The sequence below is a fragment of the Eumetopias jubatus genome, unplaced genomic scaffold (assembly GCF_037043125.1).
Source record: "Eumetopias jubatus isolate StellerSeaLion01/CBP00866 unplaced genomic scaffold, mEumJub1_p1.0 scaffold_9, whole genome shotgun sequence".
NCBI classification, from domain to species: Eukaryota; Metazoa; Chordata; class Mammalia; order Carnivora; family Otariidae; genus Eumetopias; species Eumetopias jubatus.
Window position 1 is genome coordinate 101484450 of NW_028274815.1, and position 26467 is coordinate 101510916.

General features: G+C 36.1%; 1 protein-coding gene across 2 annotated transcripts in view; it reads left to right on the forward strand.

Moving 5' to 3' along the window:
* The window catches only part of ESF1 (ESF1 nucleolar pre-rRNA processing protein), a 62463-nt gene extending 36207 nt beyond the window's left edge, over positions 1-26256 (forward strand). For both annotated transcript variants that reach the window (XM_028112925.2, XM_028112926.1), the window contains 5 exons: positions 10188-10309; positions 13328-13415; positions 21381-21463; positions 24784-24930; positions 25670-26256. In XM_028112925.2, the coding sequence (XP_027968726.1) occupies positions 10188-10309; positions 13328-13415; positions 21381-21463; positions 24784-24930; positions 25670-25963 (734 nt within the window). In that variant the 3' untranslated portion in view covers positions 25964-26256. The remainder of the gene's footprint in view (positions 1-10187; positions 10310-13327; positions 13416-21380; positions 21464-24783; positions 24931-25669) is intronic.
* The last annotated feature ends 211 nt before the right edge of the window (positions 26257-26467 follow it).

Genomic DNA, 26467 nt, shown 5'->3' on the forward strand with positions numbered 1-26467 from the left:
TTCTTAGGACTTCTCACCTAGGAATATATAGAGAGAGTGTCTTGGATATGTGTAGAATTTGTTGGTTGTAGAACCTGCTCACAGAGTTACCTTAACTAGGTCATGCTGAATTGTTTTCCCAGGTGCATGTGCCATTTTAACCAGTAGTGTGAGTTCCCAAAGCTCATTATTCTCATCATTAATTGATGTTATCAGGCTTTTCAGTTTCTACTAGTTGAATAAGTAAGTAATGGTATCTCATTATGGTTTTAATATGTGTGTTATTCTCAGATATTTGTTAAGTTCCTGCTATGTGTGCCAGACTCTTTTTCTCTGGCGACAGAACACTGAACAGACCTTTATGGAGCCCTACATTTTAGTGTGTGGGGGTTAGGAGAAAGGGGAGAAAGGGAATTAAAAAAACAAATAGGTAAAATAATCAGATGGTGATTAAGGGCTATGGAAACAAAAGGACAAAGCCTGAATGAGGAGTAGGAAGTTCAGGGATGAGAGTAGGTAGCAATTTCAGTAGGTCAGGAAAGGCTTCATTGAGAAAGTGACATTTGTACAAACACCTAATAGAAAGGACAGTACGTACTAGTTGTTACCCTGCAGAAGAGCATTTCAGGCAGAGGAAACAATAAATGCAAAAGCCTTGAGGGGGAGCATTTCTGATTTGTCCAAGAACATTTAAGAAACAGCAGTGGCTGGAGCAGAATGAGCCAGGGAATGGACAGTAGTAGAAGATGAGGGTAGAGAGGTGGCCAAATCACAGAGGGTTTTGAGACCTCTGAATGGACTTCAGCTTTTACTGTAAATGAAATGGGAAGTGGAAGGATATGACCTGACTTAAGTTAAAGGCTTGCTCAGGCATTTCCCTAATTACTAATGAGGAAGAACATTTCTTTTTATTTCCTCATCTGTGAAATGCCTGTTTAGTCTTTTGACCATTTCTATGTAGTATTCTTTGTTTTAGTGATTCATAGGAGTTCTTCATATATTCTGGACTGGTGTCTATCAGTCCTATATTTTACAAATATGTTCTTTATAATTTGTCTTTTTATTCTTTATAATACCATTTGAAGAACAAAAATGGTGTAGTCAACTTTATTAAACTTGTTCCTTTATTCTTTTGTACCTCTGGTTCATATAATTAAGTTAATTATAATCCTTGGATTAGGACACTCTCATCATTGGTCCAGCCTGGCCCTTTTATTTGTTTTTAGTAATTAATAAGTGAACCCACTACAAAAGCTAGAACCATACAATAGCTTACTCCATACCAGATTTCAGTATTCACTCCTTGGCTTTCCATTGTATATTTTCATCTCATTTATTAAAAGCGTGAGTGGATCAAAAGGAATGAAGTGTACTGATGTATGCTACAAAGTGGATGAACCTTGAATTTTCATGCTAAGTAAAAGAAGTCAATCACAAAAGACCATGTATTTTATATGAAATATCCAGAGTAAGAAAATCTATAGAGAAAGGAAGTAGATTGTTGGTTGCTGGTGGAGGGGGGGTATTTGAGAGTGTCCTGCTGGGGATAGAGATAAGAGTGTCTTTTTGAGGAAATGTAAATGTTCTAAAATTGACTAGTGATGGTTGTACACACTTGTGAGTATATTAAAAACTATTAAATTGTATAAATTAAAGCTGTGAACTTTGTACACATGGGGGAAGGGGTGTGGGTTTGTTTTAGATACTTAAAAAATCTTTGGGGACTGATTTTTTTTCTCATTCAACATTATATTGCTAAGATTTATCCATATTTTGTGTAACTGTAGCTCATTCATTTGAGTGTATATACCACAGTTTATATATCCATTCTCCTGTTGGATATGCATTTGGGATGTCCTTTAGTATGATGAATCATGCTGTTTTGAACATTTCTATGCATTTTCTGGTAGGTGTTTAAGTTTTTCTAGGTATCTATCAAGGAGTGTAATTGCTGGGTCATAGGGTGTGTGAATGTTCAACTTTACAAGATGAAAAACTAAATTCTTTTGTGTTGGTATTAGTTTACACTCCTACCAGCAATGCTTGATTTGCACTTCTCTTTTCACTAATGTAATTGAATATCTCTTCATATATGTATTGGCCGTATGTTTCCTCCTCAGTGAAATACTCATAAATGTCTTTTGGCCATCTTTCTGTTATATTGTTTGTGCTTTTTATGCTGACTTTTAGGAGTTCTTTATTTATCTTTGATACTAGTCCTTTGTCTTTTATAGGATAGTAAATATCTTCTTCTATATGAAACTCTTCCCCACCCCAACCCTTGCCACACACACTCTCTTGGAGGTTTATCTAATGAATAAAAGTTCTTGATTTTAATATTGTTAAACCAGTCTTTTAATTAGTGATTTCTGTGTTTCATCTGTGAAATCCTTTTCTATACAGATGAGACTGATATTCCTCTTTATTTTCTACTAAACGTAGAAGGTTTTAATTTTTTTAATGTTTTTTACATTGAAGTCCTTGATTCATTAGGAGTTGGTTTTTTATGTGATAAGGTAGACATCCAGTTTCATCTTCTTCTACATGGAGTTTTTTATCCTGTTCCATTTATTGAATCATCTCTCACTTCAATAATCTGACATGTCACCTCTGTCATGTACCAACATTTCAAAACTGCATGGATCTTTTGCTTGGCTCTCTGCTTTATTAGTTAGTTAGTCTGTCTGTGCCCAGACCCGTACCATACTTCTTAAACTGGATAAAAGAGCACAAGTGACCATCAAAAATATCCCACCCCCTCCCAGAACAATTGGTTGAGGGCTCTTTGAAGAAAACAAGCTCCAACAACAATAAACCACTTACAAATGCTATAGTTTGCAATATCTTCAGGGGAAAGCTGGGTTTCAATTAGAGCAAGAAGATGAAGAAAATGTTCAGAGATACAATAATTGAGTTTTTACTGATAATGCACTGTGAGTTCCAGAGAATTTAGTGGTAGAGAGTTGGAGGGGAAGAGAAATAGTGGCAGAAGAGTGGATGTACAGTTAACTTCTGAGGATTAAAAACATGGGAGATTAGGGGGAACCTGATGATTAGGGCTTTTTGTGGTGACCAAAATGAATAGGGATAAAAGGCACAGAGACTATTTCTGGTAGGTGTAAGGCAGATTTTGGTGGTGAGGCTTCAAGTGTTGAGGATTAGGGATGGAAAGGTATCTGATGTTGCTGTGGATGCACCAAGCTAATCACCCTCTTAAGCCCTTTCTGGGGACAGGCAAATTTACTGTGAGCTCATGAGGGTCCCCCTTGACTCCTATTGACAGTTACAGGTGAGGAAATCAATATAACTAAAGAACACACTTGCCTTGCTCTACAGGCTGTTTTTTTGTCCCTGACTTTTAAAATACTCTAATGTTCTAGAGTTTCATTATGGTTTATCTAAGTCATACTTTTGCTTGGTAGCTTCAATCTTGTATAGAGTTAATTGGATACCCAGAGTCTTAAAAATTAGTATCCTTCATTAGTTCTGAAAACTTCTGTCATTTTCTCTTAAAATACTGCCTTTTCCTCATGTTCTCTGTTTTTTCCTTCTGGAAATCCTATTTGATATGTGTGGTAAATTCTCATTCTATAGCTGATAACTCACATGTTCCATATTTTTGAACCTATGTATCATGCTGGGTAATTTCTTCAGTTTGTCTTTCAGTTCATTAATTTCTTCTTTACTTACAGGCTGCTGTTTAACTTGGCTGCTGACTTTACGATTTCAGTTACATGTTTTATTTGAGGAAGTTTTTTTTCTTCTCCAAATGTCTCATACATTTGATGATCTTATCTTTTAATTTTCTCTCTCTTTTTTTTTTAATGTGCTGATTTTTTATTCTATATCTGATCATTCCAAAATCTGTAGTCTTTATAGATCTGGCTTTTGTATTATTTTGTTTCTGCTTACTCTGGTTCATATTGAATTTTTTTTGTGATCTCATTGTCCTTGGATCTTTCTTTACCTATGGGAATTCTTAGAGGCCTGGGTCAAAAGTACTTCTTTAGAGAGTGCTTGAGAGAGTATTTGCCGGATGCCTGAGGGCAATGTCCAATCCAAGACCAATTGAAACCAAATTTTTGGTTTGGGGTATTTGGGGCCACACAGATAGTGTGAATTCTAGCCACAAACCCATGGATTTATGGGCTTGTGGTTATAAATTCTCTGGGGGAAAATGTGTTTTTACTTCTGCTCAAAGCCAAAGCCCAAAAAGGCATGTATTCTCTCTTAAGTTTTTGGAGGAAGGGCAGCACCACTGAAGGCACCCTTAAGGATCCTGGCTTCATGATAGTGGTCTCCAGTGGGACCTTCCACCATAATCAGGCTCCAAACTTTGTATCCTGCCTCCTTGGCTAGCAGCCCATTAAAACCCAAGATCCATGGTGGACCCTAGTGGAATAGGGTATGTCCCAGAGGGAAAGTCCTTGCTTCTGAGCTAGTTTAACAGTTCTGTTTGAGTTTTCTTATTGTGACTGGACTCTAAAAAATCCCCTTTTGTTTCCTTACATCTTAGCCATTCACTTAAAAGTTTTATATTTACTTTCTAACTTGTCTGTAAACATTAACGTGTAAAAAATAACTATTTGAAAGTAGAATAGACAGTTCATCATTTCTCTTTGCCATAAATTAAATAGCAGAATGGCTTCACCAAACTCAGCCAGAATTTTACTCTATTATTAGGACAGCTTGTTATTATGTACATTGTAATTACAAAGTATTTGAAAGGCAAAAAATAATAATAATAATACAAATAATTACAGAGAAATACAGAAAACAATAGCTCCCTAATGAGGCCCAGATGTCTTGTATTTGAAGTCAGTTTTTTAAGAACATTCAATTCTAAGAAGCAGGACAGCTTGGTTCACAGTAAATTGAAAATACTTAACAAATGGAAGGCGTCACTCTAAGGGAGAGTAGAAGGAGATTTAGAAGAGCTTAGAGTATAAGCTCAAATTCAAGACAAATATAAGACAGTTGCTACCCACTGAATAGCTTTTAGATAATCAGCAGTAGCAAAAAGCATTAACATTTATTCATTTAGTACATACTTTAGGGGTATCTTCTATGAATACTTCATTGAATGTTTTGGGAGATACCAAATTAAATGTTATGTGAGAAACCATTTCCAGTCTAAGCTTACCTATACTCTCCTATCATTATTATCTTTATTATAGATGTCTGTGTTATTTCCATATGGTGGGTATAGTAGTATTCCAACAGTATTAAGTGAATAAAAAGAGCATTTTTGGTTCTGGCTGACTGGTAATTTTTACTGTTTACTATTGTTCCCCAAGCTAGTTGTTATTTTACTTTTTTAATTTCATGCATTGTTGCCCTCTGTCCATAAGGTTGGCAACAAATTTGACTTGTTTATCCTTTCATTTGTCAACAAACATTTATTAGGTATGTATATGAGGCCTTCCACTAGCCACCAGGGTGACTCTCACTGGGACTGGTAGGGAGACAAGCTATAAATGGCCTCTACCCTCATGGTGCTTGCAAGCTAATAAAGGAGATAGCTATTAATAATCATTTTAAAAATCACACAAATTATGAAGTTGCAACTGTGATAAATGGTACAGAATAAAAGAATATAGATAGTACTGTAAGAATTTAAGAGAGAGGGATTACAGAAGTTAAAATAAGAAATAATGAGCCAAATTCTGAACATGTTCTAAACAATTTCTTGTTCTGAACAAGTCTTGAACCAAGTTCAAAACATTTCAGATCTTCATTTTTCTCATTATAAAGATTGATAGTTTGACTTAACCAGTATGCTTTGAGGATATCCTAAGTACATAATCACTTGAATCACCAAAAAATGCTGCTGGTGAAGATCACCATTACTCATAGGGAACAGGTATTCCTGTGACCTGTATTATATAAGTAAGTGTGTTCTTCCCTCTCCCCACACCATTGGGGATAACTGTCCAGTTTGAAGGGGTACCTTTGATGTCAGTGTTCCTCAGGACATGGTTAGTGGTTTTCCTCTAAAACCCTTACACCCAGAGTGAATTCCAAGCGGGGAGTTCCCATGCAGTGGGGGTGGTGGTAGTTGGTTACATTTTAAAAGCTCTTTTTGGAATTGAGTGTTATACTGTTTGATTTAAACATACAACCATAAATAAAGATAGAGCCATAAGTGTTCATAAATATTCTCAGTGGACCCTAAGTCCTCACTTAAATAAAAAGTGCCGATTCAGCCTATATCAGAAATCTTAAAACATGCATTTTGTTTTTATAAACAAAACCAACTACAGTACCTAGTTGAGTTAATTTAAGTTATTCATGTCCTGCCTGTTGAAGACTTTCCAAATATTTCACATGAGTAAGGTCAGGAGAAATGTCTTTCGTTTTAGTGGATTTTGAAAGCAAATTTAAAGTATTTTTGTATGTATGCAAACTGCCAAAATCATTCTGAATGGATTGCACTTAAATTATTGTCATAATTGAGTCATCTGTGTTCATGGTTGGCTTTGAAAGAGTTTTCTACCCCTTATTTGTAGGATTATTGATGTTATATTTAACTAATTCGGCAGTCTTTGGCTATACACTTACAATTTTTTAAAACAAATTTGTGCAAAACTAAAAACAGCTATAATGAAGTTGTTTTTTAGTCACATAGTGGCTGCTCTCAAATGAGGCTGAAACTGTCTGAAGAATGTTCTTGTGCATATGCCAAGAGACTTCTGGGATGGACATATTTTTAAGAACCAGAACATAAACAACTGTGATCTGTGGCAAGAGATTTAAATGACCTCATGATGACAATGAGAACAAAGCATTTTTAAGTTATCATGGTGTTGTGTTAATTCACTGCAATGTGTTTGTCATTCTACTTAATACACATTTGCTGTGTTTAAGTGAGAGCCAGGCAAAAAATTTCAGACTGTATTTAACTGAAGATGACTATTTCTTTATTGTTATAAACAAGCTAAATACCAAAAAAATAAGTAAATAAAGTATTTTCTGAGAATAGTATTTCATGAATTATTCGAGAGCTGTAGGTTCTTACACACACACACACACACACACACACACACACACACACACACCCCACTTTGGGATAAAGGCCATTTATATTTATATCCTAAAGATTTGATTCATTTTCTGTTGGAGAGAGTATGTTCCAAACTTGCAAGATCAAACAGTTGGCTTGAAATAAGAATTCTTCCTTCAAGACAGATCAATTAAGTGTTTATTAAGTACTTACTATGTGTCTGGCACTATGTTAAATATTATGGAATACAAAAGGTGACTTTAGCTGCCTTTGGTTTAGTTGGGAGAAAATTCTAAAGTGGAAAAGACATTATATAATCAAGTACCAAATAAAATAACACATAACTTATGTGATGCAAATAATGAAATAGCCCTTCTTTTCAGAAATGCCTTCTAATCATTGTCTAGAACAGTGGTTCTCAACTAGAGGTGATTTTGTTCCCAAGAGGACATTTGGCAATATCTGGAGACATTTTTTTATTTTTATGACTGGGGCTATTGGCTCTAGTGGATAGTGGAGAGATACTGATAAACTCCTTACAATGTACAGGATAATTCCTCACAACAAGGAATTATCTGGTCCAGAATGACAACAGTGCTGCTGTGAGGAACCCTGCTGTAGAATCTACAAATGTCAGTGCTAATAAGTTTTGAAGTTATGGGAGCTGGCCCCCCATCTTCATGTAGACCTCTCGTGCCCCTGTAAATGTTCTTTGCCTGAGACCCTTAGATTCTTACATCGAAATGAGCATTGAGTATCTGTAAACCCCTGAACGTTGTATGCAAGTTTTTCCAGTAGTGTTTCAGGGAGAGATTCTGTATCTTTTATCAAATTCTCAAGGTATCCATGTTCCCAAAAAAGATTCAGACCCTACATGTGGATTCATAGTGATTAAGACACATAAAAGCAATGTCCTAGTCACCTGAAAGAAACAGTGATACAGAACTTTCCTTATCATTGTAGTAAGTTTCAAGGATCAAAATTAAACAGAATACTTTTTGGTGAAAAAAAAGTTTAAATATATTAATTTAGTATTTTGGAGTAGTAAAGTCTTTCTTAATGTTTGAGAAAATTATACAAGAAGGCCTTAAAGATTATTTAAACATCATATCTAATAATACAATACTGTACATGTAGAATTAGACTGGCCTGATTGTATGCTAACCCACAGGAATAATATATAAACCTATTATTTTGTGATTTAAAATCAACTTCTTTTGTCAGGATTTGCTGCTTTCTCCCAAGTAAGGATCCCAGTTTACATTTCCTAAATCCTGTATATCTGTTGATTCAGTCAAAGATCTGGACATCATTTTATACAGGTCACATTTCTCCTAAAAACAGTTTAGTAAAGAGAATTGTATTTTTCTCATAAAAAACATCTTTGAATTGAGAGTTGTGTTTCTGATTTAGCATTCAGTAAATTAGAGATCTTACCAGCAGTGCATTATAAAAACAAATCTACATAACCTTGAGTATGTAGATAATTTAATACTTTTCTAAATCATAGAAATTTGAAGATTAAGTCTTGGCTTAAAAGCCAAGGAAGGGACCTTAGAGATCATCTATCCCAGCTGTTTCAGGCTGTTCTTTGAGGCACAAGACCCAAAACACTACTTCTAGTTGTTACATATTTGGACTTCTACCAAATATTTTCTTTGGGGGTGGGGGAGAGGTGTATGTGGGTGGGAGGGTTACATGCTTCTGATCTAGACCAACCTCCTTTTGCAGATAAGGAACCTGAGACCCAAAGCTTTTGACTTTATTCACTTACTTTATACATTTCTTTATTCTGGGTCAAACCAGCATTTTAGATGTATCTGGTCATAGTATAGAGGATAACTAGGCAATTACAGTCGTGTGGCTGGCGCTCTTGCTGCATGTTCTTAGACAAGTTGCTGAATGCTCTTAGTCTCAGTATACTCATCAGGTAAAAAAGGAATTGTTTTTACCTTAGGATTGCTTTCACCTTAGAATTTAGAGGATATCTGGGAAGATGATCTGGATTGACCATGTCTCTCTTAAAAAGCATTTTGAATCATTCCATTAAGTATTGTTTTTCTGAAATGAATATTATGTCATATAAATAGTGAAGCTGCCTCCTCCCCAAACCGAACTGTGATGTCCAAACAATACTACAAAATAAAGAAACATCTTTATTACCAAAGGTAACAACACAGTAATCACATTTCCTTACTCTGGCAGTAGTGAGGGTCTTCAAGGACTGATAGGTCAGCCTCAGGGCCTTTTTTTTCTCACTCTCATCCAGTCCAGTTATTAGATAAGCCACCTAGAAACACGAATTAGGAACTGTAGAATATAAGAAAAAAGGACCTTTAAAGATGAAGTACAAGAGCAGATAACATTGAGGGTGCCTGCCTGGGTGGCTCAGTCGGTTAAGCGTCTGCCTTCCCCTCGGGTCATGATCCCAGGGTACTGGGATCGAGTCCCATGGTGGGCTCCCTGCTCAGCAGGAGTCTTGCTCCCTCTGCCTTCCACTCTCCCTGCTTGTGCTCTCTCACTCTCTTTCTATCTCTCTCAAATAAATAAAATCTTTTAAAAAAATTTTTTTTAAAAGAGCAGATAACATTGAAAGAGGTAAACTGTACAAAGTGGAATCTGAACTTGTTGGTCCTTTTGATCATAAGGGTGTATCTCACAGAGTACTTGAGGAGAGATTATGAGAATTCTTTCCTCCGGGGGTATTTCAACAAGGATTGCCTTACTAATCAATTTTTGTTAGTCACCTATGGCTTCCAAGGAATGCTTTTATTTGGGCAACAGAAGCAATTAGAGATAATTATGTTAAAGACTACTTATCTGTTTGCCATCAAAAATGAATTAGTAGTCATATCCTGAGAAGATTTTGTTCCAGGATTTTTCCTAGTGTCCCAAAGCAATTAAGTATATAGAAATGAAATTTGAACCTAAATAAAAGATTTTTCTTCAGTGGCCTGACTATAATATATCAAGTTGCTGGGTTTGTTTATTTATTTTGGTTTGGTTAAGTTTATTGTTTTTTATTAGGAAATAGGTTTGATATGAGTTGATCCTATATTTCTCTGGTTTTGGAGTATTACACAATTTAGCGTTGCATTTTATTTTGTTACTCTGGTAAATATATGTAAATTATCTTTTTGGGCAAATTACATTTTTAATGAATGAAGATAAAACATTTTAAACTGAACTCTGTGCTTTTTCTTAGGTCTGAAAGAAAGTGCAGAAGAGATGGTCAAAAACAAATTGGAAGGAAAAGATAAATTGACCCCTTGGGAACAATTTTTAGAGAAGAAGAAAGAGAAAAAAAGACTGAAGAAGAAACAGAAGGTATCAATGATATTTTAAGCAAATATTTATTGAACAACAACCATGTATCAAGATACCAGGTGCTTGGCATCCATTATCTCATAATGTAACCACTTACTAGAAAAGGGCTTGTTATCATCACAATTTTAAGAAAGAGGAAAGGAAAAACCCAGTAGCTTAAGTGTTTTCTGCAAAGCGATGTAATGAGGTACAAATCCTAATAAAAGCCCAGAGCCACTTTAACTACAGTGTTCTAGTATTTTACCTTTAAGTATGCCACCTGTAATATATAGTTTAGTTGATATGTAGATATAAAACAGTTCAATTCTATTTGTGTTTTTGAGGAAGAAAGATGCATACAGAATTTTTTACTTGAGGATATATACATACAGAAGTTTTTTTTAAGATTTATTTATTTGAGAGAGAGAGAGCACAAACAGGAGGGCCAGAGGGAGAGGAAGAGAGAGTCTTAAGCAGACTCTGCAGTAAGTGCGAAGCCCGATGCAGGGCTCAATCTCATATCCTGAGATCACGACTTGAGCCAAAACCAAGAGTCGCATACTTAACCAACTGTGCCACCCAGGTACCCCTACATGCAGAAATTTTTGACATGAGTGAATTTTTTTTCTCTACATTTCTCAACCTGCATTTTTCACGTTTCAGTATTGTATGGCTCTATTAACATCTTGTCATTAAATCCCTTTAATTAAGGATATTTCTTCTGCACTAATATGTTGTCTTGAAAAATCTGATTTGACTCCCATTATTTGAGGATAATATCTTTTCCACAGAGTCCTCAGAAATAGCAGAGACAACTTAACAGTTTTTGCCACTAAAAATACTCTATCTTATAATCACTGAAATGCAGCATTCTAGCAGTAGAGTTACTACCTTAAGATAGTATCAGTAATCACAGAATTTTGCAATTTGAGTAATCTTAAATGATTTGTTTAGTCCAATCCTGATGCTTTATAGTTGTAGAAAAATAACTGATTATCTCCAGCTACACAGCTTGTTAATGACGAAGCTGAGACCGGAATCCAGATCTCTCACTCCAGTGTCCTTTCTAGTGTACAGTATTGTTTCTCTCTGTCCTGCAGAGGCTTGTGCTTTTGGACAGCTGTGACTTTCAGTGCTTGTAAATATAGAGGGCTGCAAAATTGAATGATGCACTGGGAGGGATTTTTAATACTCCTCTATTTTAGTCAGTGTTTCTGGAAATAGATAATAAAATGAGAATAGAGGGTAAGAGCCCTGTCCCCATTGATAGGCTGCCTCTCTTCTTCCTTAGAACTTCTTTTAAAACTAAGTAAGCAGTAAAATATCTTTAAATGGAATAATTTCACAAGTTATTAAACCATCAGTTTATTGTAAAATTTACAAGTAGGTCCTTTTTGGGTCAATAAAGTAGTCAGTTTCTGAGACCTTTAGCAGCTATTCTTTTTGATATTCATTTGCTGGGCACTTTGAGCTTATCTTGTGCTTTTACTCTTTCCCTTCATTGGGCTAAGATGACTCATTTTATTACTGCCATTAAAAATACATCTGTTGAAAGCCAGTTTGTTCTAAACTCAGTGCTCTGTGCTGGATTGGTGCTGGATTCCAGCAGATCCCTTCCATCCACAGTTTTTCATATAGAGGAGTTTCAAGAATTTCCTTCATGTTAAAAATATTTTTCCCCTTTTCCTCTCTGTGACTTCAGTTTTGAAATTGAGAAATCATTAATAAAGAAATGACTACATGGTTATGTGCCAAAGTTGATATAGCTATAGTTTAGGTCTAAAAGTAGTTAAAGAAATATGTTAATAGATACGTAGTTAGATATGTAGGTATTCCATAATCTTTGTTAGAAACATCATATTATTACTGAATCTGTTTTAAGAGTTTGGTGAAAAATTTTTAGTTCTTGTTCTTAAAAGGATATTAATATCGGGGCACCTAGGTGGCACAGTTGGTTAAGCATCTGAGTCTTAGTTTCGGCTCAGGTCGTGATCTCAGGGTCGTGAAATCGAGCCCCTCATTGGGCTCCTTGCTCAGCGCCAAGTTGTCTTGAGATTCCCTTTGCCCCTCTCGCTTGTGTTCTCTCTCTCTCCAAAATAAATATTTTTAAAAAAGGATATTAATATCAAAATGAATACTCTTTAGGGCTTGGTGGGTCTTTTTCAGCATGCATGGTGATGTTTAGCAATATGCACTCTAAATATTTTTATTAAAATGACTCATTTTTTAGATTCCTGGGAATAAAACTCAGTCTGATTAGTCTGATCTTAGTTCATATGTTCTATTTATTTTATAGGCTTGATTTTTAATTTAAATATTCTAATTTAGTAGACCATCTGTTCAAATTTAATTAGGAAAAATTTAACCAACAGTTCTTAAAAATAGCCAAAGGGCTTTCAGGGGTGGATTACAGATAAAACAAGATAATTGTTGAAACTGGGTGATAAGAACAGGAGCTTCATTAAGCTGTCCTTACTGCTTTTGTATATGTTTTAATTTTTATAATAAAAGATTACTTTAACTCTCAAATAAATTGTTTTAAATAATAATTTAAATTATTAAAAACCCACAATGTACTACTTCAAACTATTGATAGTCACTGCAATTTCTCAGTTTTGTGAGAGAAAAGGCTACCTCCTTTTGCTGTCAGCCACATAAAAGTGTTTTCCTTTGAATGGCTGTATCATTTCATTTTTGCCTCTTCTAGCACTTCCTGTCTTGAACTACTATTACTGACATATGTGTCTGTTTGTGTCTAGCTTTTGCTTATAGATTGTAAAATTTTTAAAGATAGAAACCATATATGTGATAGCTTTTATTTCTCCAAAAACCCTACATAATTTTCTATATTTATTAAATATTCCATAAATATTTGTTGAACAAACAAAAGAATAACTCAGATGGGAGTTATTTTACAAACCAATCCATTTTAAAAACTGGTTTAATTCTAGATTGAACTATTTGATTTAAAAGAAATGATAGGATTTTCCTTCATGGTCTTCGTAATAAACTACATGTATTTTTATATTCAACTTTAAGGCTCTTGCTGAAGAGGCTAGTGAAGATGAACTTCCTTCTGATGTTGATTTGAATGACCCATACTTTGCTGAAGAAATTACAAAAATAGGTAAGCCAGCCCATATTTGACTTTTTAATTGGAATTTTTTTTTAAAAGGTGTCATGGGTAGAAACAATATAAACTACTCATTCTCTTAAAATCCTAGAATTTGTGTAGCTCTTTTAGTGGCTTATAAGCAATCTGTCCAATGGGGTATTATAAACATCTCTCAGCTTAGGAAGGGTCAGCATGCCCCCTGTACATACAAGGGGTAATTTCATTAGGAGGGTTTTGATGATACGATTGACTTAATGGTTTACCAGGGATTCCTTTCTCAGAAATATCCTTGTAGAAGGATTGATGAGAGAAAGGATGAAAGAAAAAGGAAGTCAGCTTCTTGTGTGCTTTCACTGCTTTTTTATGATGCATCTACTCTAGGTCTTTGCAAAGGCTGTGAAAAAGTGAAAGTGAAAAATTTGTTTATGTTCACGTGGATGTGTGTATAAATTTCTTTTAATTTTTACAGTGTTTTATAACGTATAAAAACTTTTCTGCTCAAATATACAAAAAAATCTATGTTCCATTTTATCCATTTTACATTTATCCTGCTTCATCATTATAGATGAAAGCCAGCTTCCTCTCCTTTTTCCTTGGATCCCTGAACTATCTGGCATTCAATTTCCAATATCCAAGGAGCTTTGTTTCCATTACATATGCGCTGCTCATTCTTTCCTGAATGCTTTCATTCTTACCTTTTTGGTATGTGTAAATGTGTGTGGTAAGGTTCAGGCCATACTTAGGTCAGTGCAGAGACTACTGTAAGCATTTTCCATTTATTTTCATGCATTTTGCCTTTCCCTGATCTAAATACCACACACATGAACTCCAAAAGACTTGCTCCTGGAGCAACTCCAAGCTGGCATTGTAAAGAGAAGGATTTTATGAAATTTCCTTGCTTCTTGTCCCTTGTGACTAGTGGGCCAGAATAGTTCTCAACAGGAAAGTCAAAATTGCTCAAAATTATTTCCTGGTTTTTATAGCCTTTTAGCACTGACATTTTATTGATGAGAAGGAGATCAAGATGAATAAAGTCTATTATAGGATGTCAGATTCTTAGGAATTGGAAACTTAGCATATTCTGCTTTTTATCATACCTGAGTGGTCATTTCTAGAAGATGATGGATTTTAGCCTTATCCTCTGATTTCAGGAAACCAAATTTATAATGGAGAAATGCAAAGCATTATACTTTCCTTGTTCTCATTCCAAAGTGCTTCATTTGGCATGTACATTCTGGTCAGACTTTAGAACTCAGGGGTAGGATTCAAAGAGTAAGTTAAAAATGTTTTGATGGCTTGGGGTAGCTTGTTTCCTGGAATCAGCACATTTAAATTGTGAATAAGCTTCCTCGAAAGGTAGTAGCAAAAGTTCCAAGGGAAGGTATAGATAAAATTTGTTTGCTTTCAATATACTTTTGATTTCAGAGTATATCCTAGGAGTAATTATTTATATCTGGGCTTAAGTTGTTTCTTTAAAGGAAAAAGAAAAACAGAAAGGCTGAGAATTTTTTTTACATAAAATTTAGGGCCAAAAAGTAGTATCTTGCCATGTTTGTTTATTCATTCAAACAATAAGTATTACCTACTAGGTGCTGGACACTCTGCTAGGCTAAAGATAGAGCAGTAATAATAATAAGCAAGGTTACGTTTCTTGAGAAGTCTGTGGTATTAGGGAAGACATGCTAAACAGGTAAACAAATAGGAATATGATCAGTGTTTTAAAGAGTCAATGTTTTAAAGAATATGGTCAGTGTTTTAAAGAAAATAGGATAATATAGAGGATATAACTGAGAGGAAGGAGAGTAGCTTACTGTAGACATAGGGTAGGCAAAAAAGACTTCTGAGGTGAGGACATTTGGCTAAGACCTGTAGAATGAGGAGTCCTGCATAAAGAATGTTGCAAATGAGAGGTAAGAGATAGAAAGGCTGTGAGGTGAGAAAGAATTGTCATGTTGGAGAAATTGAAAGACCCTGATGTGGCTGGAGCATGGTCAGAGGAGTTTGGTATGAGGTCGGGCTGGACACAGGATCAACCCAGGGTCTTGTGTCGTGGCAACACATTTGGATTTTACTCTCCTGACAGTGGGAAGCCACTGAAGGGTCTTTAAAGCAAGAACATGACATGATCTGGTATGTATTCTGGTTCCTGTGAAGAGTACAGATTGAAGCATTGGTGAGAACTGGGAGACCAGACTTTGCAAGAGATGATGGTTGGTTTAGATAGCATGCCAGTAATGGAATTGGAAGGAGAAAAGTAAATGGAATACTAGATATATTTTGGATGTAGACTTGCTGACTTACTTGAATAAGGAAGTAATTTAGCATAACTCTAGATTTTTGGTTTGAGTCTCTGGAAGAAGATTCTTCCATTTACTGAGTTAGGAAGAAATGTAGGAACAATAGGTTTGGGTGGGAAGTAAGGTCAATAGGTCCATTTTGGGTATAATCACTTTGAGATGGTTGGAGATATTAGGTTACATTTATAAAGGAGTCTGGGTGATGAGCTGAGAAGTCAGTGCAGATATAAACTTAGGAATTAGTAGCATATAAATAGTATTTCAGACCATTGAACTGGAGGTGAAAAGCATTGATAAGAGATGAGGATGCAGGATTGGGCTCTGAGGTTGGATAAAGCCTATACAAGGTACTATTACTCTGTCATACTGGCGGAGGTACTACTTGGAAGGTAGGGGGAACGTTGAAGAAACTGAGGAGCAGCTGTGGAATAGGAGGAAAAGCATTAATGTTTGGAAGGGTGTATAGTTCAAGCCCCACGGTTGAGCAGGACAGAGACATTTTAAGCCAGATGGACTTGGATACATTTATAACACCTTTGCCCTTGGCAATCGGTAGAGCTAAATTTACATATTCTTCAAACTATGGAGGAATTGAGTTCGTTAATAAATGCCAGACCTGGTGTTTGGCTTGGGTTAGGAGCCAGTGTGAGTACTAGAAATCTTTTCTTATTTTTCCCCCTACACTATAAGCTTGCTATAATTTTTTTCTGTTTTTTTCTAAACTGCAAACTTGATAACAAATGAGAGTTTCAAAAATATAATGTACTTCTAGAATGAGTTAAAAGTTACTTTTTTCTTAGAAATGAAGTACAGTTGACCCTTGAATAACATGGGTATGAACTGCACTATGAACCGTGAATCCACTTTTATGTGGATTTTTTTATGATAAATACAGTACAGTACTGTAAATGTATTTTATATTTTCTTAATAATGTTTTTCTTTTTTCTTTTTTTTTTAAAGTATATATTTATTTGAGAGAGAGAGAATGAGAGACAGAGAGCACGAGAGGGAAGAGGGTCAGAGGGAGAAGCAGACTCCCTGCTGAGCAGGGAGCCCGATGTGGGACTCGATCCTGGAACTCCAGGATCATGACCTGAGCTGAAGGCAGTCACTTAACCAACTGAGCCACCCAGGCGCCCACGTTTTTCTTTTTTCTAGCTTGCTTTATTACAAAAATAGATACTAACAAATACACAAAATATGTATGAATAAACTCTTTATGTTATTAAGCCTTCAGGTCAAGAGTAGGCTATTAGTAGTTATGTTTTGGAGAAGTCAAAAGGTATATGTGGATTTTTAACTGTGTGAGGGGTCAGTGCCCCTAACTTCTGTGTTGTTCAAGGGTCAGCTGTATTGGAAAAATTTGTTTATGGCTGTCAAAATCACATAAACTCTTTAATAAGATTTTGTTTTTGAAGAAGTAGGAGTAAAATAAAGTATATCACATGTAAATATACCCAGTTAAAATGTATCCTTTGTTTGACAACTTTAGATATTTGATAAACTACCATGAAAATCTGATAATATTCTACATGTACTTGATTCATTTAGTCAGTATGTTGAGTGCTTATATCAAATTGCTTGTATATGTTGGTCTACAGTTTAAAAATACTTTTATATGTATTCTGTCCTCTAATCTAAACGTCAGCCCACTTTATAGATGAGTAAATTGGAGCTCAAAAAATATAGCTGAATTGCACAAGGGTCAGTGGTAGATGGTAGAACTTGCGTCTTAATGGACTCCCTTTACTTTTTGTAATCCTCAAAGTAAGTATGTTGTAAAGACCGAAGCCAGAGCCAGGACCCGTGTGTATAAGAGGTAGACATGGGGAATTGCTGGATTTCCAAGCAAAGTCAGAATGCCCAGGTCCAGAGGATGATTAACAGACTGTATCTAATTATGGGCATTGGAACTTGCTACAAAAACAGTGAATTGCAAGGGGGCTTACCACTCCCGTCTGGTCAGTACTGAGACCGCATTTGCCCTCCAGTGAAATCTTTTAACTATTCTGGTACGAAGTGCTCAGCTAAACCCTTTGGAGGAAGTTTTTTATGAGAATACTTCTCGGACATTACAAGTAATGGAAAATGGAATTTTCTTTATAGATACTCCTTTTACAGGTCAACTTTTTGCAACACATCTTTTTCTATAGATGTATTCTGTTACATTTTTTGCTTAAAGAGGTAGTAGCCTCAGTAAGGATTTTTAGATTTATTTTTTTAATCCATAACATCTGATCTAGAATCTCTGTTAGTATTCAGTGTGTTAGAATCATCCATATGTACTTTTCGCAGCAGTCCCAGGACATGTGGTTTCTTACTTGCCGAAAGATTTACTGAAAAATAAAGATTATCTTTCAGAACAGGGATTTTCATTTCCCTAGTACTCTTTATCTAACTTAGGTCTAATAGCTTTCCAAAGAGAAAAAAAAATGCTTTTTAAAAGAAATTAAGATGTGCCCTCTTAATATGATCTTGTTAACAGTGCAGAAAAGATCTCTGCACATTATTTATCTTCTGGCTAAACAGTCTGGACCAGCACAGTAAATTCTTTGTGAGCAAAGAAATATTCATCATGTTAAAATTGGATATCATTTTTAGCCCTGACCATTTTGGAGATTCTTTTTTTCCTCCTTTGCTACAATCTTTCTTTCAAGTTTATTTTTATGACTTTTCACCAGGTTGTTATAAAATCCGGAACAGTTCATTGTGGGTTCTTTGAAATTATTTCCCACAGCTGTATATGAAGATCTTTATCTCCTTTATGTATTAATCATATACAGTCTGTTTTTTTTCCTGCCACAGACCTATCTTCTGCATATGTCACTTGTCCATTCACTTCAAAAGGAGCTCTTGCCTTGAGAACATAGGAGCAGAAGTAAACTTAGGGTGTAGAAGTCAGACCCTAAGAAAGTGGAAACTTGATGATATTATATATAAATATACACATATTTTAAAATAGAGAAAAAGTTATAATCTGAAAGTAGATATATCATTTCCTTAAAAATATTTGAGATAGGAACAATAAAGGCTTTCACTTTAGGAAAAAGGGCTGTCTACAAATATTTCTTCCTGGAAGTGTAGACAGATGCCTTGGGAGCACTGAAGGGTGATCCTAAGCAGCACTTGTATGCTGGCATTTTCTCTCAGATGGGCATGCCTGCAAAAGTACAGCAGGGACTTAGTGCTCACAGAGCAGTTTCTAAAGCCTCACTCAGGGTGCCTGGGTGGCTCAGTTGGTTAAGCGACTGCCTTCGGCTCAGGCCATGATCCTGGAGTCCCGGGATTGAGTCCCACATCGGGCTCCCTGCTCAGCAGGGAGTCTGCTTCTCCCTCTGACCCTCTTCCCTCTCGTGCTCTCTATCTCATTCTCTCTCTCTCAAATAAATAAATAAAATCTTAAAAAAAAAATCTCTTAAAAAAAATAAAGCCTCTCTCAGCTTTTAGGCTTCATTTTTCCTGTTACCCCTCATTAGCTGCAGTTATTCAACCATTATATGCTTTGTGAATTTTTTTATTATTTCATGACAAAATGTATTTTAAACAGAAAGAGTTGTTACAAGGAGAATGACATTCGTCAATAAAGGAGTGTTATTTAGTGATTAACAACAGAGAGCCTGAGCTGGACTGCTTGGGTTTGAATCATGGTTTCCTCACTTACTAAACTTGAGAGAATTACTTAATCTCTCTGTGTGCTTCGGTTTCCTCATCCACAGAATGAAGATTATAACAAATAATGGAATCTACCTTATAGCATTGTTGTGAGGATTATATTAGTTAATATATGTAAAGTGAGTAGAACAGTACTACTGCCTGATACACAGTAAGTGCTATGTAAGCATTAATCATTATTACCTTAGAGACCATTGGTTTCTTAGCCAGAGAGGACAGCGTTCAGTAGAGAAGATTGGCATTGTGTAATAATATTCTAGAATAACAGAACATGTCTTTGTAGATTCTGAAACATCTTACTCACTAGACTAGTCTTTCATACTTTAGCATCCTGATGCCAATTCCCTTTTGCACCCCTCCACTCCAACAGACACAAAAAAAGGAAGAAAAAATAAGGCATCAGCATGATCACCAAGGAACCCAGGACATCTTATTATTTTTTTCAAAGATTTTATTTTTTTATTTGACAGAGAGAGACACAGTGAGAAAGGAACACAAAGCAGGGGGAGTGGGAGAGGGAGAAGCAGGCTTCCCACTGAGCAGGGAGCCCGATGCGGGACTCGATCCCAGGACCCTGGGATCATGACCTGAGCCGAAGGCAGACACTTAATAATTGCGCCCCCCAGGTGCCCCCCAGGACATCTTACTTATGTGCAGTAATAGCAAGCACTTTATAGCACCGTGTGTCAGGCATTAACTGAGCTCTTCACATTTACCAATTTATTTAGTCCTCAAATAACTATGTGAGGTAGGTGCTACTATTAGAATTGTCATTTTACAGATGAGGGCACAGGCCCAAACTGCCACAGCATGTGTGATACAGCTAGAATTTAAACCCAGGCCAACTGCTCCAGATTCAAGTGCCCTTAACTCTTGCACATGACTACCTCTCATTCAGGACAAGTACATCTCCTCTAACATCTTGTGGTCTCCAGAAGTCCCTGAGTCCCCGGAAATACAAGCAGTGTTACCAATCAGGAGCCACCTGATTACCATAAGTAGTTTTGCTTAATAATAGGGCTGGTAAGTTTACTGAAGATCAGTTTTTGTCTTTAGAGAAGGAAAAATTGTTCTGTTAAACTTTTACTATGAAATTCTTATTGTAAAGATGAATTTTTCATTTTCCAGATGAATTTTTTATATATGGAATTTTAAGAGTTTATGTATTAAATTCACTTTTTTTTCTTTGTGATTTCTTCTATTATTCTTACTCTAAGAAAATATTTCTTCTATTTAAGATCAGGTAACTAGGGTGCCTGGGTGGCTCAGATGGTTTAGCGTCTGCCTTCGGCTCAGGTCATGATCCCAGGGTCCTGGGATCGAGTCCCGCATCAGGCTCCCTGCTCCTTGGGAGCCTGCTTCTCCCTCTGCCTCTCCCTCTCTCTCTCTCTCTCTCTCTGTCTTTCATGGATAAATAAATAAAATCTTAAAAAAAAAAAAAAGATCAGGTAACTAGTCTTCTGGAATTCCCATAGGTTGTTGTTGGTTTTTTTTTAATGTTTTACTCTTTCGTCCATTTGCATTTTATTTCCCTGTAACATTATGAGGTGTTATAAATCGATTTTTTTCCCCCAGAATAAAGCAGATTTCCCAGCACCAGTTATTGAATAATCCCTTCTTTTTCCAGCAGTGTATGATAGTGCATTTTATTACACACTAAGCCATGCTGTTCTATTGTATGAATGGACGTTGAATTTTATCCAGTGCTTACTCTATATCTATTCAAATGATCTCATGGTTTTTCTTTTTTAATTAGTGATGTAATTATACACTACTTTTAGAAGAAAGCCCCTCTTTATAAGACTCAGTCACCCCATCCAGATGTATTTATTTCATTCATACCCATAGTTATCTCCAGTGACATTTTTTACTTCTTTTAGTTTCTATATATTTATTTATAAGATTATTCCTAGGTATCTAGGAATAATCCTGGCTTCCTAGTGTAAATAGAATGTCATGGATAGTCTTGTAATTTTTTCACTCTTCTGTGTTGGTTTGTTGTGCCAGGTATAAAAGAAAAGAAAAAATCAATGAAATCTACAAAAGATGGCACATCTCCAGTGGAAGATGCTGAAATAGAAAGACAAAAGGTAAAACATGATCATTGCTACATTCCTAGTGGATAGTTGATATGTACAACTTAAATGAAGTTGTCTACATGAGTTTCTAATGTCCCTAATAAAAAAATAACTGATTTTAGCAATGAAATTTATAAATAAATTATAAAACACATAATTAAATATTTTAGCAATATAGGATTTTTAAAAAAGATTTATTTATATGAGAGAGAGAGAGGGAGTGCTCATGGAGGGGAGGGGCAGAGGGAGAGAATCTTAAGCAGACTCACTGCTGAACAGGGAGCCTGACGTGGGGGCTCGATCTCACAACCTGAGATCATGACCTGAGCTGAAATCAAGTCGAATGCTTAACCAGCTGAGCCACCCAGGTGCTCCTAGCAGTGTAGTTTTTACCAAACATTTTTCCAGCTAATATAAAGTTGAAATTTTATCTCAAACCCAAGTCATGTCCGTTTCTGATTTAGAGGAAAATCAGTCACTATTAAAAATTCTTACTATAGGGTCGCCTGGGTGGCTCAGTCGTTAAGTGTCTGCCTTCGGCTCAGGTCATGATCTCAGGGTCCTGGGATCGAGCCCCACATCAGGCTCCCTGCTCCGCAGGAAGCCTGCTTCTCCCTTCCCCGCTCCCCTGGCTTGTGTTCCCTCTCTCGCTGTGTCTCTCTCTGTCAAATAAATAAAATCTTAAAAAAAAAAAACTTACTATGACTAAGACAAAAAAAATGCTACTATTAAAACCTTGAAATAATATTGCCATAGTTTAATTATTTTTACTTTTTAAATTTAAATTCAATTAATTAACATATAGTATATTTGAGAAGTAGAGTTTAGTGATTCATCATTTGCATATAACATCCAGTGTTCATTATATCATGGGCCCTCCTTAATGCCCATCACCCAGTGACTCCAACCTCCCACCCACCCCACCTCCAGCAACCCTCAGTTTGTTTCCTATAGTTAAGAGCCTCTTATGGTTTGTCTCCCTCTCTGATTTCGTCTTACTTTATTTTTCCCTCCCTTCCCCTATGATCCTGTTTTGTTTCTTAAATTCCACATATGAGTGAAATCATATGATTGTCTTTCTCTGATTAACTTATTTTGCTTAGCATAATACCCTCTAATTCCACCCACTTCATTGCAAATGGTAAGATTTCTTTTTTTGATGGCTGAGTAGTATTCCATGTTTATATACACCACATCTTCTTTATCCATTTATCTGTCAGTGGACATCTGGGCTCTATTCATATTTTGGCTATTGTGGACATTGCTGCTATAAACATTGGGGTGCTTGTGCCCCTTTGGATCACTACATTTGTATCTTTGGGGTAAATAACAAGTAGTGCAGTTGCTGGGTCATAGGGTAGCTCTATTTTCAGCTTTTTGAGGAACCTCTATACTGTTTTCCGGAGCGGCTGTACCAGCTTGCATTCCCACCAGCAGTGTAAGAGGGTTCCCCTTTCTCCACATCCTCACCAACATCTGTTGTTTCCTGACTTACTAATTTTAGCCATTCTGATTGGTGTGAGGTGGTATCTCATTGTGGTTTTGATTTGTATTTCCCTGATGCCAAGTGATGTTGAGCTTGGGACTTCATCAACATAAAAAGCTTTTGCACAGCAAAGGAAACAGTTGACAAAACCAAAAGAAACCTTCTGAATGGGAGAAGATATTTGCAAATGTCTTATCAGATAAAGGGCTAGTACCCAAAATCTATAAAGAACTTAGGAAACTTAGCACCCACAAAACAAATAATCCAGTCAAGAAATGGGCAGAAGACATGAACAGACATTTCTCCAAAGAAGACATACAAATGGCCAACAGACACATGAAAATATTGCCATAAGTTTTAATTCAATCTGAATCTGTCCTGTAATTCACTGTTTTTGTGTTGTCAAGTGCTAATTTCTCTCTTACTATTGCAAACAACATAAATGTAATGTACAAAATTAAAGTCTTTCTTGGAAATGCAGTGACCTTTATGTTTCACTTACTCCAAAGATCTGTATTTTTGCTGAGGCAGGAGTTGAAGTCAACAATGTCCCAGTGACCGATGTTCATGTCACTGCCTGGGAGTGAGCCTAACTGGTCACCTAAACTCTGCATGATAATGCATCTTTTCTGTCCTCCATTTATTGCACACACAGTAATGCTCACAGAGTAAAGGAGTGCAAAAAAAATCTTTCTTTTGTGGAAAATGGTTCTAAAAAGAAAGCCAACTGCAGGTGCCAGTGATGGAAGTGAAAGAGAATTAAAGCAATCTAGGGACGCCTGGGTGGCTCAGTTGGTTAAGCATCTGCCTTCAGCTCAGGTCATGTTCCCAGGGCCCTGGGATCGAATCCCGCATCGGGCTCCCTGCTCAGTGGGGAGCCTGCTTCTCCCTCTGCCTGTGTGTGCGTGCTCTCTCTCTCTCTGATAAATAAATAAATCTTTAAAAAAAAATAATCTAGAGTGGTAGTATAGAAAGATTAACAAAAGTTTGGCAGTATACTTTGTATTTTCTCTCATATACGTGGTTGTTTACTTGGTTCCTAGAGGTTCATGTTTAATCCCATGGTTGGAAGAAAATTCCACTGTTTAGTGGAAAAACTCAGACATATTTCCGAAGCAAATATTAAGATTCTGCCTTCATAGAAATGTATCAATTTTGAAAAAGTAAAGGCAAAAAAAGCAAAAGAAAAAAGAAATTCCTTGCTGTTAAAGCACATGTTTGGAAAGTGTAGGTTGTTTCACAAAATACTACGTTTGCTAGTTTTAATGTCATTGCCTGAAAAGACCGAAGTGAAAATGAGAAATTTTTATTTGGGGGTTTGAGTACTCTTTCCTATAGGCTATTAACCAGTTACATGAAGTGAAATGTGGTCTGGGTTTTGTTGTTTTTTTTTTTTAAGATTTTATTTATTTATTTGACAGAGAAAACAAGCAGAGGGAGCGGCAGGCAGGGGGAGAGGGAGAAGCAGACTCCCCGCTGAGCAGGGAGCCCAGTGCGGGCCTCAGTCCCAGGATGCTGGGATCATGACCTGAGCCAAAGGCAGATGCTTAACTGGCTGAGCCACCCAGGCGCCCCTTTGATCTGGTTTTAAATACAAACTTTCACTCCTCTCCTGCTCTTCTTGGTCATGTTGCTTCTAAAAATTTTATCTCATTGCTCTACAAAGATCTCTGAGTTTCTTTATGAGTTTTGGTAATCCACAATCAGTTTATGGATGACAGATGTTATCCCAGAGCACACTAGTGACTGGGTTCTCCTTTCCTATAGGGGATATCTGTGCCCCATACTTCTGCTTGGGTAAAAAAACCACTGTTGTATATTTGATTTTTTTTTTTTCTCTCCACAGGCTGAAATGGCTTTGCTAGTGATGGATGAGGAGGAAGAAAGTAAGAAACACTTCAATTACAACAAGATTGTAGAGCACCAGAATCTGAGCAAAAAGAAGAAAAAACAGCTTATGAAAAAGAAGGAATTATTAGAGGATGACTTTGAGGTAACCAGGGACACCTCTTAAAGCTGGGTTGAATTTAAAGTCGGCTCTGGAGATGAGCATTGAGCACAGCCAAAGTTAGCTTGAAATATCTTAGGAAGGGCCCACAGTGGAGCCAAAGCTGCCATCTTTTAGACCAAAATAGCCAGTTCATCCCAGGGTGGATCAACTCACTGTTTAGTTGAGCACCAGGTGAAGTATTGGCTTGTTTTTTGGTTGCACCAAAGCTATGGCTTTGCTGCTTTTTTTTTTTTTTTAAATACCTAGCTTTTAATGTTAGAATCACATGCAATGTGATGCTCATGATGGGAAAGATATGCATACTCAAGCTTGACTGAGAAAGAGCAGGTTCATGTCACATCGTGTCACACACTCACTGTGTACAGTGGCCACTGCAGTAGGCCATGCTTTATTTTATTGCTACAGCTCTTTGGTTCTGTCACTCCCTCTTTTTCCTCTTTTTGCTAATAAGAACTTATTCCTAAAGGCCATTCACTCCTATGTGTGAGTTTGAACCTATACAAAAAATTTACAAACTGCTGTCAGCAACTATTTAATGACTTCCAAGAGTAGGCCCTAAAACTCCGCTGGAGATCTGTGGGAAAACAGTTTTCTAATGAATCAATACAAAACACTCACATTTGTATTTTATATAATCGACAGCTCACTTTCAAAATGTGGCCCCATTTCTGGTCCTTTTGATTTACTAATTTAATTATTCATTTTCTTTTTGGATTTGCAGGTAAATGTTAAGGATGCACGGTTTCAAGCAATGTATACTTCCCACTTGTTCAATTTGGATCCTTCAGATCCTAATTTCAAGAAAACAAAAGCTATGGAAAAAATCCTTGAGGAGAAAGCCCGGCAGAGAGAACAAAAAGAACAAGAATTTACTCAGACAATAAAGACAAAAGAGAGTGAAGTTCAGAAGGAATCACAGAAGAGATCCATCGATCCTGCCTTGTCAATGTTGATTAAATCTGTAAAAAATAAAACAGAGCAGTTCCAAGCAAGAAAAAAACAAAAAGTCAAATAACTGTATGTTGTTTCTTTTTGGATTGGGAATGTGTTCTCCTAAAGTATAGTGAAGCGATAGAGGAAATATTTATTGGGAACAAAGCTATCTTTCAAGAATAAGAATAAAATCTTATTCTGGCCATTGTAAAATTTCTCCCCCCTCTATAACAGTTTGACCCAATTGTGGATGATTGACAGATTTGTTCTGTATATTTCCACAGATTAACCATAATTAATTTAATTAAATTGAAATATAGAATTTATAAAATTTTTGTATTTTATGAAATCCAGCCATTCTAGTAGAAAGTTATTCTTAGCCTAATTTTTTAAAAGATTGTTTACAATTCTATGTAAAAAATAGAGTTTTTAAGTCTGAATAAGAATTACAATTTGAAAATATATATATGCTATACATTAATTTCTCTGAAACAGGAGGCAGATTTAGGTATCTATGTAAATTATTTTTCTAGCCATAATGGATAGAAGCCAGTAACTTTCTTTATTGTTTGTTCATGTTTATTAT